This window comes from Gobius niger, assembly GCF_951799975.1.
Source record: "Gobius niger genome assembly, chromosome: 21".
NCBI lineage: Eukaryota > Metazoa > Chordata > Actinopteri > Gobiiformes > Gobiidae > Gobius > Gobius niger.
Genome location: NC_136872.1, coordinates 6,115,839 through 6,132,719, shown reverse-complemented (window position 1 = coordinate 6,132,719; position 16,881 = coordinate 6,115,839). Strand labels below are relative to the sequence as shown.

The 16,881-nt window shown below is 41.1% G+C and overlaps 1 protein-coding gene across 8 annotated transcripts in view; it reads left to right on the top strand.

Annotated features, from left to right (window-relative positions):
- nrxn2b (neurexin 2b) overlaps positions 1 to 16,881 on the top strand; it is a 1,057,142-nt gene that overhangs the window by 418,993 nt on the left and 621,268 nt on the right. For 6 of the 8 annotated variants that reach the window (XM_079579566.1, XM_079579563.1, XM_079579565.1 and 3 more), the window contains 2 exons: positions 5,818 to 5,841; positions 12,947 to 13,108. In XM_079579566.1, the coding sequence (XP_079435692.1) occupies positions 5,818 to 5,841; positions 12,947 to 13,108 (186 nt within the window). The remainder of the gene's footprint in view (positions 1 to 5,817; positions 5,842 to 12,946; positions 13,109 to 16,881) is intronic. The other 2 variants (XM_079579564.1, XM_079579560.1) reach the window with 1 other exon arrangement.

Below are 16,881 nucleotides of genomic sequence, written 5' to 3'. Positions count from 1 at the left end.
CAGGCAGAGCAAAGATGGTTTGGTCAGATTTATGTTTCAGTAGTGGCATAAGTTATGAGAAACAGATCATAAAATAATGTGAAAATCGTAATATTTCCAAATAGAATACAACAAAATGTATAAAAAGAAATAATTCAGAAGGACAATAGTATAAGGCTAAGTAAATGGTTTGATTTTGAGACCATTTTAGATGTATTTTGAGCACAACGTTCAAAGTAAAGGGGTGACAGTGGTTCTGATGGTCTTAAGACTGGAAGACCGGCTGTTTAAATCCCGGTGCACACTATTGTGGTGTCCTGGAGCAAGACACCTCCCTCACCTTACCTCCGGTGTCTGAGCGCTGTGTGAATGAGACTGAATGGGTGAGTGAAGGATTTTTAAAAAAGGTGTCAGATCTGACACAATGGGACGGTGTATTGGAGAGATGATGCATTGATATGAATTTCTTGAGAGCGATAAGCTTTTTGGAGAGGCACAGTTAGAGCAACCAGTTGAGGAGCAAAAAAAAATCATTCATTTGAGCGACCTGTATTTTCGAACCCTCTGCACCACTGCACGGACCGAAACCGCATCTTGTTAGTTTCTTAATAAGCAGCTCCGCCGCTTAATGTCCCCATTTCGCCTTCAGCACCCACTCACGTTAGGCGTTCCCGAGCTCTATGGGGCCATTGAGGCGGATCCAGCTCGAGGTTTGTCTGGGCGGTTTGTTTACATGTTTGCGCGTTCCGTCTGCGCTCAGCAAACACGATTTTGATTTTCCCACACGGGTCAATTACAGAGAGCGGAATGGGGCTTTCTCAGCGGGGGACCGGGGCATCTCAAGCTTTGAGTTATAACTGCTGCGCTGCATGAAAGAGCAAATGTACTGCCTTGAGAAGTATGTGCAGAGTTGATCATTTGGGGTACTTTAGCTGGTAAATTTCCGTGCAGTTAAAGTGTCAGAATATTGCCGCAAATTTGGGGGTTTATGTGCCGGGCAGAAGACAGGAATCTGTTCAGCTTGTTACCGGGAAGTTCTTTTACGAATTGGATCACAAAAAAATTGGACAAAAGTTTTAATTTTCTAAACGATTGGTCATGACAGAGGAGCAGGGAAAGCTCAGCAGTGCTTGCCATTTTAAGGCCGATTGTGCAAAGTCTGTTTTGTACTGAATACCCAGGAGTGATGAGAATAGTCTGGCATTCACCCAGAAGTGCAGATTTACTGTTTCATCCCTAGAATGAAACAAAACGTTCATTTGTAGACTGTGGAAATGAAAAGATGTTGTATGCATGTGTCCTCAAATTTATGCTTCAAGATCGAACATATGATTTAGAACTTGTCAATATCAAATTTGAGATTTGTTTATTTGTTTATTTATTTATTAGGATCCCCATTAGCTGTACCTTTGGGCTAGCTCATCTCTTTAAATACTGCACTAATGAACATACAACGTCTTGTTGTATATAAACTAAAGTTACTGGCAGCTTATTCAATGACTCTAACTATTACAGTTAGTTACCCCTTGTATGCTCCTTACGTTACTTCATTGCTACACTTTCAGTCCGTTTGGTCTCTTTTTGTGTGTCAATAGGTTGATTCTTTTCATAATGGATACCCTCCCCGTCCTGTCGTATAAACACTAGATGAACAGCTGTGATAATTGAACAACTGTTGTCCACACTTTTCGAGTAAAGCCAACGATTTCAATTCAAATCTTCTTGCCGAAATTGCGTACGAAGCCAAATGCCTCATTAATGCGTCCGTAAATCTTATCGCAATACGGTGTCATTTGAAATGGGTGACAACATCCCCCTGGCTGCTGTGTCGCAGTCGCAGAGCAGATGGTTTGGACAAAACTGCCTTCAACAGTCTTCCACAATCCACATTATCGCTATTAATTATGTCCACCATTATCATTGTCACCTTTGATCACATGCATTTGTCTCTTAGCAACCAATGCCCACATTTATAGCCTTTGAGACATGACATGTGCACTAATATTATATGTAGGTCTAAAATGTGCAAAACTGTATGATAAGATCACTTTGATGATGACATTTGCATATATTTATGAACGCATTTTTTGAAACAAATGTTAACTCTTGTGTGGAACAGTGGTTTTACACCAAGTACCACTTTATAAAAGCTTTGACCTTCCAAGTACCACCAGATCTCGGACTACACTGGGTATGAAAAAGGTTTGAAATAGATTTAAATCGGTCAATAATTGTGTCTAAACCAGAAAACCCCCCCTCAGAGGTTTTTGCAATGCAATATTTACTTGGAATATTTGAACAAACAGGAACAAATATGTGGAAATAATCATATCAGCACATATCTATGCAAGGGGCTTGGTATCATTCTTTGTTTTTTATGCCAGTACTTTAATGATAATTTGTTTTCGATACTGATACCTAAACAGTACTTTTTTCTGATGCCAAAACTAAAAGATTTGTCATCTACAACCAAAAATAGATAAATGCTGTCTTAGGACCTTCCAGGCATCAAAACTTGTGATTTAAAGAAAAAAAAAATTCCCGGTACCTGTTTTCGGTACCAATTTTCAAGGGGTAGGCAATGTCAGGCCCGGTGGCCAAATCCAGAACTCCAGCATAAAACCTCTGAGTCCTCCTAAGAGGATTTTGAAGAAATATTTTTTCATAAATCAGAAACCAAATGTGTGATACAGTATCCCCCAATATTTCCCAGCAAAATGCCCCATTAGGTCATATATTATGTACAAAAGTCAAAATGTGCTTAGCTTTGGGCTACAATTGTAGGTTTTGGCCCTTGGCGTTTTAAGATAAGATAAGATAAGATGGTACTTTATTGATCTCACAGATGGAGAAATTGCATTCGATGAGAGAGCATCCGGCAGCAGCACCCATTCAGTGCGCACCACTCTTTTTTTTTTCTTTGGTGAAAGATCGTTGTGTCGCGGCCGCCATCTTCACTGTTTTGGTCACAGGAGGAGCACTGGTTGATGGGAAATCCGTAGACGATGACCACGGCGGTGGAGCTCTTGCGCTTGGCCACGATGTTTTTGGCCACACAGGTGTAGTTGGCCGTGTCGGACAGACGCGCCTGCTTGATGATCAGGTTGTTGTCCACGGTGATGTAGAAGTTCCTGTCCTCGGCCGGGTCGATGATCTCGTTGTCCTTCAGCCACTCCACCCGCATGACCTTGGAGGATGGAGAAACTGTAGCTGCCCTCTGTCTCCTCTGATCATCTGAAACGGTGCACCGCCTCCTGGGCTTGTCCCCGTCTCAGAGCGTGGTGTCCTGCACTGGTCAGCTCCACCTCGTCCTTCCTCTTCCTCCTGCACAGCTCCCTCCACAGTCTATCACCATCTCCTCGTTGGTCCCTTTTGTTGTTTCCTGTAGCTCCTCTTGTGACGCCTCCTCCGTGCTGCAGGTGTGGGGGCTCTTGGTGCCTCTTCACTGTTCAGTGTCTCAGAAGAAGATGTTTGTAGATCTCAAATGGGTTTAGCTGATAAGCTAGCAGTTTTGGCAATGATGAAGCTCGGCTCTTCACTACACAAACTTTCCTCCCCCTCCTCTCGGCTCTCAGGTAAACTTGCATGGATAGATTCACGAGAAGTTTCCCAAGTCACTGACTGGAATGGGTTGTTTGAGTTGAGGACGTTTTCCCAGCATAATATGAGAAACACTGAAGAGGCATTTGATGAATGGGAGGAACGTCCTCGACTCCCAACAACCCAGTGCAGCTGACCACTTCGGAAACTTCTACTAAATATGCACGCAAGTTCACCTGAATGCTGCTCAAATGTTGCACAATATATCACCAAACTATCCTTATGGCAAAATCCAAGACCAACCTATGGAAACGTCTGACCGGGGCCCTGGACCAGCGCATTCCAGATTGTCCGCATGTCGCTGTCAGACTGAGCCGCCCGCCCATGCACAGCAGAATCTGAACCCTTTTCTCTACTTTTTCTTTTTTTTTCCTACGGAGCTATCAGATGTCCTCTAGATGTCCACACCGTCCCGCGGGGGAATTCTCGGGACACGTCTCCGAGTTTAATCTTACTGCTGTCACTGCCGGCTGCCCGCGGACTCTTTAACAGGACAGGAATAGCCACGAGACAACAAATCCAGATGGGAAAACAAACCAAAAATAAAACCTTGAGTAAATTAACATTAAAGCTCTTAATAAGGCTCGTTTGGGGGCTATGGAGAAGGAACAAAAAAAAAAAGCATGGCAGCGTGGGTAAACGTTGCTGTGGATTTGAATTGACGGGAACATGTATGACGTGCTTCGTATCCTACGGATTTAAATGAGATCCTCGTTTCCCCAGGGCCTGTGAGCGGCGCTTTCTAAAAATGTCTCTAATGACGGCAGCACGCTTTCTCTCTTTGTCTTCCAGGAGGTTGTTTGTGTTTGTGTTGGAGGCATTAAAAAGGATAAAATAACAAGTCTTAACAATTTATTTTCCAGCACTGTATTTGAAGAATAACTACTGTATCTAATGTAATCATGGTTGTCATCTGCAGGTCCCCCCAAGTAGCAGGAATGTGTTTTTACAGGTTTAACCCTGGGCTTCTGACACAGGGGCGTGTCTAGGAACCAAATGAGCTGAATGTTGAGGGTTCAGTCTTGGGGAAAAAAATAGCTATGTGCTTATCCTGCATTGCCAAACTATTATAATTTGGTGAAATGGCTTTGGGAAATGACAAAAAAGGGGTTCCAGAATGCTGAACTGCAATTGTTCCATAACATTTCAATGCTTTAAAGTGATAGTCTGTAAGTTGAAATGCTTTACAGGTTTAATAAAATACATATATTTGAGCACCTGTGCCTGTAACTTAAGACGCAAGATAAGCAAAATGAAATATTTTTTACTTAAGTCCCTCCCTTTACTGATCTTGGCAACTGAAATCAGAATCCCCGGTGCCACCACTTTGACAAATCAGGAGGGAAGGGGGAGGGAGCCTGATGTTATCCTCTCTCTCCTCATTTGGCAAAGTAGGAGTGGCTTTCAGGTTCAAACTTTAAAAATGTCTCTCTCATCATTTTAAAGTCTTACAGACTATATACGTACAATATCAAAATGGGTCACCCCAATGAAAATTCTGGACACGCCCCTGAATGGACAGATCTTGCAATAACAATATGCAGTGAATACAACTCTATTCTCTGATTACTATCGACAACTGTTTAACCATGTATATCTTTTTTTTTTTCACAAATGGTGCTCAGTGCAGGTTGTGATTCTTTCGCAAATGAAAACTTCTGACAACTTTGGGCCCCAAATTCTGTTTCAATTTGACAATCACCTTGTAACACCACATCGCAATTGGCTGTATTTAAGAGAAACAAAAAAACATTCCAAATTCTATACGCCATTCAAAATGAAAAGTACCCCTTTCTCCTTTGTGGAAGTTGATTTTGCTAACTCTTGTCTCTTCTACTAACAATGCTTCCGAATTTATCCGAATTTTTGATTCTTTTTCATTGGTGATTTCTTTTCCCCTTTCTTTATGATTTGAACAACTAACACTGTGTCATCCACGGAATGTCCGCCATCTTGAATTAACTCTGCGACTTACCTACTAACCAATGTGTTCTCCTTTTGCATTTTTCTTTTCTAATAGTGGACCTTTCCAAAAAAAAAAAAAAATGAAGCAATTGCTTTCTTTATTTCTTTATTTGGATGTGCAAACAACAAAACTTCAATTTGAGCTAAGTTGGTTTTTTGGGGAACTTTTTTTTCTTCTTTCGAGCCTTTTCTGGGAGGTGACTTCTTTTTTGAGTTTAAGGTTTATCTATACATACTTTTTTCTTTTCCCCTTCCCCCTTTTCCCTCCTAAAGCACGCAGGCATTGGACACGCTATGGTAAACAAACTGCATTATATGGTAGATATCATTCTAATTGTCTTATACTTTGGTTTGCCCTGGGTTTTCCGTTACCTCGTTCTATTCTGTTTGCTTTACTCTACAATCCGTCATCAGTTCCAAGGTAGCAGGAAAAACGCCACCCCCTGTTTTTCTTTTTTTATTATTATTATTTGTTATGTTCTTGCTTTTGCCTCCCATTCAAATCCGTACCCCCCTTCCCCCAAAGAAAAGTCAAACTAAGAGGTCTTCCCCCAAATTAATCTGCTTTATCTTCCTTTCATTTCAAATAACTTTTTTCTTTTTTTGTTTCTGTCTTTTAAAAATATCCGTATGAAGAAATAAAGAATATAAATGCAAGATCTTGTGAAAGTTGTGTTACAAAGAAAGCCTTTAGTTTTGTTGGCCATGTTCCTTTCTCTGCAGTGAGCATGCACAGTGGCTTTCTCAGACAGTCATAAGTCCTGCCTGGACTCCAGCGAGAACAAGACAAACAAGGCCCAAGGTCTGGGTAATATGTTTCTGAAAATAAAGGAGTATGTTTTCATAATATGAAATATGGGAGGAGACAACTTTACATTGCTGGTGTTGAGGGCTAGTAGTGATACAGGTGCCATTGTTCTGATGATGTTAAATGTTTGCGATGATTCTCAGTTGGCCAGTGATTATCATCATAACACGCTGGAAAATCCTTGAGGGATTCCTCAGTCACAATATCAGACAGTGATATAAAGCACTAATCTAAAACACAGTCACTGTAGCTGATCTTGCAAAAGTTTAAAGAAGGAGGTAATGACCAGTTTTGAGTGGGGCATTACAAATGTTAAATAGTGTTCCTGTAGTAGCTGGTGGCCAAATTCATGGAGCAGGTCCAGACTGTCTGTAGTAACCATGACCGTAAAAAAAAAAATAGACAACTCCTTCTGACTCCTCTCCATTTGCTACAATGACAACGTTCGAGGGGGAAATCATGGTGGATTTACAGACTCCTCCTACCCAGCCCTGACGTAGCATGTTCCTAAAAAGGGCATAAGGGCGGGACCTTCACTGTAGACTTGGCCCTCTTGTGACGTGTAGTTCGATCATAGCTGCGCCAGCGCCATTAGCTCTAATGCTAACGCTCTGTCAATCAAAGTCCGGCCCTCATTAGTACGAGATTTAAAAAAATGTTCCTTAAGAAAACCCGACTGTTCCCTGTAATTGTGCCTAACCCAGCATTATCACAGGAGGAATATCTAGCTGTAGAAAGTTTAGAAAAATTAGGCACCAGGCTTTAAACTGTTTTTTATCGTGTCTAAAGTGCAATGGTAGCTTATGGAGAACTAGCCTGTTCTGCTGCCCCTATATGGAGGTACTGCAGCAATGTCGGCCCCTAGCATTGTGGCCATTGGTAGTAACAGGAGCAGGTTGGGCAGCAGGTTAGAAATGGAACTGATTTGGAATTACCATGTTTATTCGTTCGTTCGTTGTACTCAGAAATACATCTTTGCATCACCCATTCTTCTTGTTCAACTGGACTAACCTGTGAAAAGACATTATAGACCAAGGTCTTGCTCCAATGCCAATTCAGCACTGAGTTTTTTCCTCTTACCTAGCAGAGTTGAACCGGCATATTTTCATGATTTGCACTGTTATCCCACCCTCCATCCTGAGCTTTATGAACTCGTGGAGAAAATTTACTGCTGCTGATTTACTGGCCGAAGCCCTGGCTGTAAAGTAGGTCTCAATGAGGGCTTGATCCCATTAGTGGCTTTAGGCTGATTTACGATTGTGGAGTTTCATAGACCAGCATCTAACTCAGTCTCCACATGTGAGCATATTTAATAAAGTGCTTTAATGTGCGCTCTGTCCCCTGGAACAAAATTACAACACCACAGCTACTCGTACAAGTTCCTATAAAATAAAACCGCTAGTAAAAGAGTTATTGCATAGATATTAGATGCAAATGGAGGGATGTAAATACTTGGCAGATGCGAGGGCTATAAAGGTTTTTTGTGTTGCAACAAACAAGACAAAGTTTTCATAAAGAGTTTGATGAATGGCAAAAATGTTCTTAAAGCCAGGTGAACACTGAAGTCATGCAGTGTTCACCTGGCTTTAAGAACATTTTTTTTGTCTTGAAAGATTTTTAGATGTTACAGACCATGGCTGGCAGAATGTAAGCAATGTATGTAAGCAACCATTGATCTGTCCAGAATAGTCTTCAGCTGTGAAACACGCGTTTTTCAATACCATAAGTCATCTTTTAACTGCAAACGGACAGAGGTGTGCAAGCGTACAGCCAAATCAGGAATACCTGAGCTGGCATAAGAATCCTTAAAACATAGGAAAAGATATAGAAGAGATGAAAGACAAAGTCAAACAATTGTGTGATAAATTCCTGCATTAAACTTTACCAATCTTATCTAATGTGTTTTGGAATTGGAAGAGAATGCAATGAATAGTGTCTAGTATTCAGTATTTTCAGACGTGTGAAGACCACACAGACATTAAGCATTGCGTCACTTGTTCTCACTGGAGGGTGTATCCTTGACTGTCTGAGACAGCTGTGTTTGTGTTCACTCTCACTAACACTAACACTAACTGATATTAATTCAACTCTGCTGCATGACCAGACTTTAACCCACAGACTGCATTGAGTATATATGTGAATGTATATATCCTGGCTAACATATATACATACATATATAAATTGTCCTAAAATAACCAATAATAGCCATGGAACGTGTTAGCCAACCCCTTGATGTTGTTGATTTTAATTTGAATATTTTTTTTCTTTTTCTTTTCTTCTTTTTACTTTCTTCTTTTTGACCAAATTAACATACTAAAATGAATAATGACCTCAACTAATCTCACTAAAATCCATGGGAAAATTGCCACGAGAGGAAACCAACTTTTCTTGGTGAATAGAGCAATTTAAGATGGACCAACTCTAGAATAGTTAACGAGTAAGAGCCGGTGACTCACGAATCCTGCTGTTAAAATCTGAATAAATCCTTGATTTTATGACTCACTAAGAAATATTAATCCCACCGCCAAGAATACTTGCTCTATTCGCCATGGAGACCCTTTTTCCTCTCCCTTTTCCCCATTCTTTAAAAAAACCCTCTCATACATGTTGATATCATCTGTGATCGGTGACATTGGACCCATCCCAAGCCAGTCCCACCCCCTCCTCCACCTCCAAAAGTGCATGTTCTGGGCTAACTTAATCCCTTGTAGCCCTTGTAGCCCTTACGCGTCTCAACGTTTTTTTCCCATTGACCGAAACTGGCTACCTTTTTCCATTCCCCCATATTGTGTGTGGTGTGACGCTACCCAGCAATTACTCCCCCAAGTCCTGTTTTAATGCATCCTTGTCAGTTGATTTGTGTCTCTTTAATTGCGGGTCTATTTTTGTGTTGTGTCTAATGGAATCCTTTGTCCATATTCCCCTTCGTATCCCTTGTCATGACCTCATCTAGATGCATGGCTTGTAAGCGTATACGTGTGTGTGTGTTCTGTCACCCCGGATGGATTCAATTTTGTTTAACCACAAACAAAAACCTCGCCACTTTGAATGATCGAATTCGACAAGTCAAATTGCAGAGGACTTTTAAAGAATCCTCACCTCCTTCCTAACACCGATTCTACTAAACACAAGTGTGTTACTAATATCTAATCTTCGTTGTTACTGTACTAACAACCATTTTTGTGTCTGACTTTCCCCCCCTTACTTACAAAAGTACTAACAGATTTTGTTCACTTCCTTCTAACCTTATTAGTTCTTTTTGGGCGCACTAATATCACAAAAAAAAGCCCTTTATCGTTTATCCCTTCCTTCCCACAAATCTTTCAAGTTTTCTTTTTGTGATTTCAGAGCAAAGGTTTAGGATTATCGTTTGACAACTGCCAGACACCTATCAGAGCACTCTCTTGCATGGTTTGGGGTCATTTCGGAGATCGGCATATCTGGAAGACCACATCTGCTTTAAGTTTGGGTATTTTCCCGAGGTGAAATGTTTAGTACAAAAGTAGTTGACACACATCAATGGGTCGAATGCATAAAGTAAAGTTCTTCTAATGGTCCAAACTAATGGTAAAGGTATGTTAATTTTTTAATTGATATTCTGTGGCCATGCTCCATTGTTCAACCTTGTCTTTCCATGTACAAGTTCTTCGCTGGTAATCATATACTTCCATAAAAGGGTGAGTCTGTCATTGCAAAAAGGTAAGCCAGCAGCCCATCCCCAGCATAGAATTTCGACTTCATTAAGGCGTCTGCGCGTCGTCACAAGGTACGTCTTGAGCTCAAAAACTGCTGACAAAGAAAGTGGAAAAGTCGGGTGCTTGAAAACGACAGATGCCTTTGGGGATTGGAGGCGGAACGCGATCAGTTTTTTGGGGTGAGAGAAAGAGTGTGCGTGCGCCAGGAGACCAGGGGAATCGCACAAAAAGCTATTTTCTAAGCTTGGCCGAATATAGCTTCAAATACCATAAAGTGTAAAATTCGTTTTATATTGGATATTGGCGGGCACAGAGTTGGAAGGTTGCTTTGATACTTCTCCTTGTCCTCGCGGAGGGGAAGAAGAAAAAAAAAGGATGGCCTCATTCTCAAGCACATCTCCACAGGCTGCTCAGAATGTAATGTGAAATCCATGCTCCTCCCCCCGATTGTCCTTTTAAACTTACTACACAGTCAGCACATAAGTTCTGCTCTGTATGTGACTTTAGAAGACAATTCTACGGCATCGATGTACAGCCTATTTGAACATATAATAAGAAATAAAACAAATCTGTCACAACGTTCCCACCTCTCCTTGGGAATAGCAATCTGTACCGTTCTATGCTCAACGCAGATGTGCAGATGTGTAATGTGTGTGTACATTTTACACAATAAAGATATATAGAAAGTGGCTCAGCAGCTGAAATCTGTATCTGTAAAACCCATGCTATTACCACTCTCCATTGTGCTGTCACTTCACATCTATTGGATAATCTAAAAGTGTGAACAACATTCCCACATAATTTTGACCTACTTCCTATACTGCTTTGAGTATTCTTGGTATGTTTATATTCCCTCAGTGTCTGTTGACTAAGCGCACGACATGTCACAAAACTTCAAAGCCCACAAAAATGACAGTATGCTAGCTGAGCGATACCTGACTGGTGACTGGGCATTGATTAAAGACCTCGTTTATTTTTGATTTTGTAACTCAAAATGAATGAATGAATAAATGTTCCAGGCAGTGGTCCGGTAACCTTAAACATGAATGGCATTTACTCTATCAATGGTATAAATTGAAATAGGCTATTAGTTAAGCAGAGACACTGGGGACTACTTGCTCTTCAAAACCGGGCCATCATACTGTAGTATATTTTTTTTACGAGAACAACTGTGAAAGTGGGTCGTCCTGTGGTCATCCTCTCCTTGTAAGATATGTATTTATGGACTCTGTTACTTTGACATCATGAAAGGTTGTTTTTTGTGGGTGTGCGCGCGTGCTGTTTGTGTCGTAATAAACAGAAGCCCATTGCCTCGGGCTGTTTTCTTACACTGCATGCACCGAACGCTTGGATGATTCATTGAACCTGGGATGTGAAATACACAATGTTATCAAATGCTTCGTTTTATTTTATTTTCTCTCTCTCCATAACTGCAAACTTCATAGGTGTCTGGCAGCTCGTCATTGCTATTGTTTATGCCCTAAAATTGCGCAAATGCAGTCTAGCAAACCTTTTTCAAGAAAAAAAAACATGTAATTGTCAAATATCTCTACCTATAAGGTTGTTGTTTTATCATTTATATTTCAAGCCAAGGTCCATTGTTGAGCAGAAGTCCCCCTACGACGTGCACTATGACAACACATCCTTCAAATCCTAAATGTACGGGCGCTGACAGCCCTGTTTCTCAACACGTTTCAATGACAGACATAAAAATGAGTTGCCCTTTGTATAAGGGAAGTACGGCGAAAAAAAAAGAAAGGAGAAAAGTTCACTCGGGTGAGGTGGTCTCTTCTGTTGAGTGCAGTTGCTAAGGAACCTGCCTGTGTACCGCTATTACCTTGCAGGAGAGTATTTTACAGATCAAATGTCCATAGTCCAATTGTGAGAAGGTACTTTAGATGTGTGATTTAGTGCAATGGAGCTTGGGGAAGACCAGGTATACTAACTCCAGATGTGAAACCCCATCCAAACCAAGACTAAACCAGGATTTTACCAGAGCTCCTTTCACAAAATTTGCATGTGGCTCCCGAATGGTAGACTGTGCAGATCCCTATAAAGAATTATGACAGTAAATGATCAAAACAGTGGACTTTGCCTGGATATCGGACTAAATGCAACAAGTTCCAGATGGCATTAGACTCTACTAGTGTTGTCTTTCTACCGCAAACTCAGAAAATGATTTAGTCGGAGCCGTGTGTGCATGCGCACCTTATACCCAGGCCAGCGCCATTAGCCAAATTAGCTCATAAATTGGTCACTAACAACCTTCGGCTCACCCAGAGCAGCCAGATTCGTTACGATGCTTGGATAGCGCGCTTAGCTACGGCAATGACAGCAAATGTTGCTCTGATCTAACACAATTAGCCAAATTAGTTCTTGTTAGCGCTTTGAGCAGATATAGCCATTTGCATCATTGTAGAAAAAAAAGAAAAGAAAGGAGCGAAATTCACGATGAGCCGTGGAAAAAGTGATGATGCAAATTAGAAATACAATTATGTACTGATGAGGCAGGTATGCTGCATTTAAAAAGCTTCTTTCCATTTGGCTTTGTTTACAGATTTGCGCTAATGCAAAGAGAACAGCTTTGAATTCCCTTAATCAAATTGAATCGGGAATGCAATAGTGGTTAGGCGCTAACACGGCGGTACATTGTTATAGCTATTGACATTGTGGCTAAATTAGCTTTGTTTTGCTAGCATTAGGGAAGAGTCACTTTCAGTTAGGGCTCCATTTCACAACTGCACTCAAGAGAGGACGCCCCGAATCTGACTGGCCCAAACTACAAAGCAGTAAAAATTGGTCGGCCATTTTGATTATTTTTTTTGCAAATTCTAATCGATATTTCCTCTCTTTCTTCCGACCACCCTGTCTCTCTCTTTCGGGCCGTGGCAATTAATAGGTGACCATTTCAGTGGATGGTATTCTGACCACCACTGGATACACCCAGGAGGACTACACCATGCTGGGGTCAGATGACTTCTTCTACATTGGAGGGAGCCCCAACACGGCCGATTTGCCCGGATCGCCGGTCAGCAACAACTTTATGGGCTGCCTCAAAGATGTAAGTAGTTTTTTTTTAATTTTGTGAGTTTACAAAGTCGACTTTTGTAATTATGTAGCAGCAATAGAGGGGGTGTTGGTCGTGTTGGTCGATGCTCGTCCTGTAAAAGGTGGATATTGCTCTTTGGTGGGGAGTTCAGAGTGCAATTCAGATGATGTGAGGGTATGGGCAACTATGACACATTGAATATTGACATATTTGTTGGCCCTTCTCCTAACTTATGAATTCCATTTTCTTAAGTTTATAAAGTCATAGGAGCAATGATCATTTAGATCCCTGAAGAATAAAAATCTATTAATCCATTTCATCAAATATACAGTACCTTATTCCATGGCCATTTGGGGCTTTTCCACTTATTCATTTAGCCATTGGAAAAATGCTGTGTAAGTCTAAGTTCATGGTTTGTTAAAGCTAGCAGAGAGACGCCACTAAGCTGAAGTCACCAGTTGCTAAAGCTAGCTCAGAGATGTTAAGCCTTAACGGGTGCTAAAGCTACAGTGGGAGGAAAAATGTATGTGAATGCTTTGGAACCAGGAGGATTCCTGGGTTCACTTACTTATTCCACGGTGTCCTGTGAATGTTTACACGTTATGGCCAATACTCATTCTTGAGATTTCTCTGAAGACCAGACTACATTTTATGACCAATTTTGGCAGAAATGTTACAAATTCCAAAGCGTTCACATACTTTTCCTCCCACTGTAGCTCAGGGATGCTGTGTAAGCCTACAAGTTATGTGGCACTGTCAATTCTTGTCGATTAATTAAATGAGATAGTTGGGCCTTTTTAAACACGACTTTACAATATATATTGACTGTTTTACTGCAGTTTGTATGATTTTACATTTCCTCTTGTATTATCAACAGTGGCTCAGGTGGTAGAGCGGGTCTTCTTAGATTGGCGTTTTGAACATTTGTATCATCTGCGTACATTAGTGTATGAATGAGCGTGTGAATTGGTCAGTTGTTCCTTGATGTAAAATGGTTTTGAGTCCCTATAGGGGAGGTGGGAAAAGCACTAGAATGAGACCATTTACCATCTATTTGGAAAAAGATCATTTGCGGTTCATAATCTAGCAATGATGCCGGAGTTGTTGCATGCTCCTCTGTTTTCTGCCAGCTTCTGTCTTTGTGAATAATTAAAATGCCAGCAAACGCACCAGATGGTTTCCTGGTAAAGATCTGCTCATTGTTTAATCTTGTTCAGTGTTAGATAAAGAGTCCATACATTTTTCAAAGTGGTGGACCGTGGCTGATGATGGTCATCCTGTACTCAGAAGGTTGAAATCTTGGCTGCCATGTTTCACCATTTTGGTGATTAAGGGCTGTGCCAGCTTTGCAGTGCTTTGGGTATTTTGAGATCACAATAAAGGTGATTTACTCTTAGTTGGCTGGGAGTACCTGGAGGATTTATGGTAGATGACTCTTTCAGCACTGTTTCAATCATTCTTTTCACATATTTCCGAAATAAAACCGTACAGTGGAACTAAACAGCTAATTCCACCCACGTTTGCAAAGTCAAAAAAAATATCAGCTACGGTATTTTGCACCTGGAGGACTATGAGTGGAAGCGAGAATTGCACCGTGGTGGGGACAGAAAGTTGGCATTCCGCACTGTAATGCTGCTTTCTCCACAGTGAGACATAGATTTATTTATTAGTCATTTTTATGTAACATTAAAAAGTGTTAATGGCAAATGGTGTGAGCTTGATGTTGTTTGGTCGCTCCTCCTCTGGTGCGTGTGGATATGAAGGAGCTGCTTATCAAATCGCCGTTGGGTCATGACGTCGGCGGCCACTTTTACAGGGATTGCCAGAGAGCTCGAGATGTTGAGAATGCGGATACATTCCATAGTAATAAACCAAACTCAGCTGAACTTGATGGCTGTAAAAAAAAAAAAAAAAAAGTGTCGACTCTGAACTGCTACGGTGCTCACATTCGCGCATTGTTCTGCATATATATCTTCAGCCATAAAACATACCGCCTCTGCAGGAGACATTTGTCATATAAAACTTTTATTCCTCAACTTTCATTTACGACGAGTTTTATTTCGAGCCAGACTTTAATTCATGCAGTTAGGCTGTCAGCGGCTCATCCTAACATCCTAACATATCACAGCCTTGTAATTGTAACTTGTATAGCACCAACTCGACATCTCATAAGCAGCTCGTAAAATTACGCTGATTGAATAAGTAATTACTTTTACCATCATGTTTAATGGATGGTGCGGTAATTGTCCGATCTGTAACTTAATTGCGCCTGCAGAATCGGGCTTTCATTATTTGGGTTGCTATGGCAAGGATCCCAAGTGGGTCTTAAAGCTCCCAAGGCGTTAAACTATCTTCATCAGGATAGTACAATCAGCCCTGAGCACGAGAGAGTGTACAGTTGCTTTGTATATAAACTCCCCAAAGTGAGATGACTTCTTTAAAAAATGTCTCATTAAACTAATTTGCAAATATAATAAGAATGGGAAAGCTCCCGTGTTCAAACAGATTTGCAAAAACACCACATTTTAAAAGGTTTATAAAAGGTAGGGTGTATTAGTTTTTATTAATTCATTTGTTTGTTAGATTAACTTAACCTATACTACTGCATGTGTAGGCCTCCAGTATCACGCAGTGGATGGTCTCTGAAGATTCTTAGCTTTCAAATGAGAGCAGCTTGTAGTCGTGATGCCTCAAAAACAGTGGAATTCTAAAAATGAATCTGTCGCCAATCCGCCAACCATACAAATTGAAAGTTTCCTCCTCGGCATGTTTTGCACTTTTCGTACAACACTTTTTGGGAGTTTTGGTTTTGAATATTATCAGATTACAAATAAGAGCAGATGGTTTGAAGCAGATGATTTTCAAATAGGCTTCTGCAGGTACGGATGTGAAGAGAATCACAAAGTCACAAATGTCTACCACAGCTTTTAATGAACCAGCCGGCTGACGACAAAGACGAGGAAGAGAGAATGAAAAAGCTCTGGGAGAAGTAGTGGTGCATTTTATTGGGGGCGGCATAATCAAAGTTATTTAATTATTTACTTTTACCTTTGACACCTTAGCATTGATATATCACATTTTCGTACTCAAAATAATGGGCCTGTTTGGGAAATACACACTACCAGCAAGGACTGCCTTGGTGAAGTTGGAGCACTCTCTGCAGGCAGTGGGAATCATGCATGCTTTAAATTTTGTTCAGGCAGTCGTTCTCTGCTAAGGGCGGGTTAAAAATTCAACGGTGTCGTAATTTGAGTGCAAAAATGCTCAGGACACGCCCAGTTCTCTTTAGAAGTTCAACCAAATGATGCCAGAAATTGAAGCACTGATGCATAGAAAAAGTAACCAAAGTATGACTGACTATCACTATACTAATACTACTACTCCTGGTACAGCATTCTAAGATGGTTCAAAGCTCAAGAAAGAATGTATGCATATGTCAACTTGAATACAACTGACAACATAGTAACCACAATTGTGAGAAAGCCTGTTATGCAAACTTTATCATGCTAAGATACAAGCCACCCCTGCCGATGTATAGCGCCTGAATCTGCGACTGCACTGAAGAACAAAGTGCTCTACAGGAGGAGCCGGGTGGAGGACGAGGCCGTGTTTCATCCCGCCTTCAGTTCAGTGGCTCGGTGCGGATTATCAGACTGTTATGGTCTCAGGGCCAGACTTTCATACCGCCACCAAAGGCTTTTGATATGCCTGGTCGCTTGCCGCTGCAGGGTCGGAGAGAAGGGGGGGGGATACGTGGAGGGAGGAGAAATGAGAAGGTAGGCAAA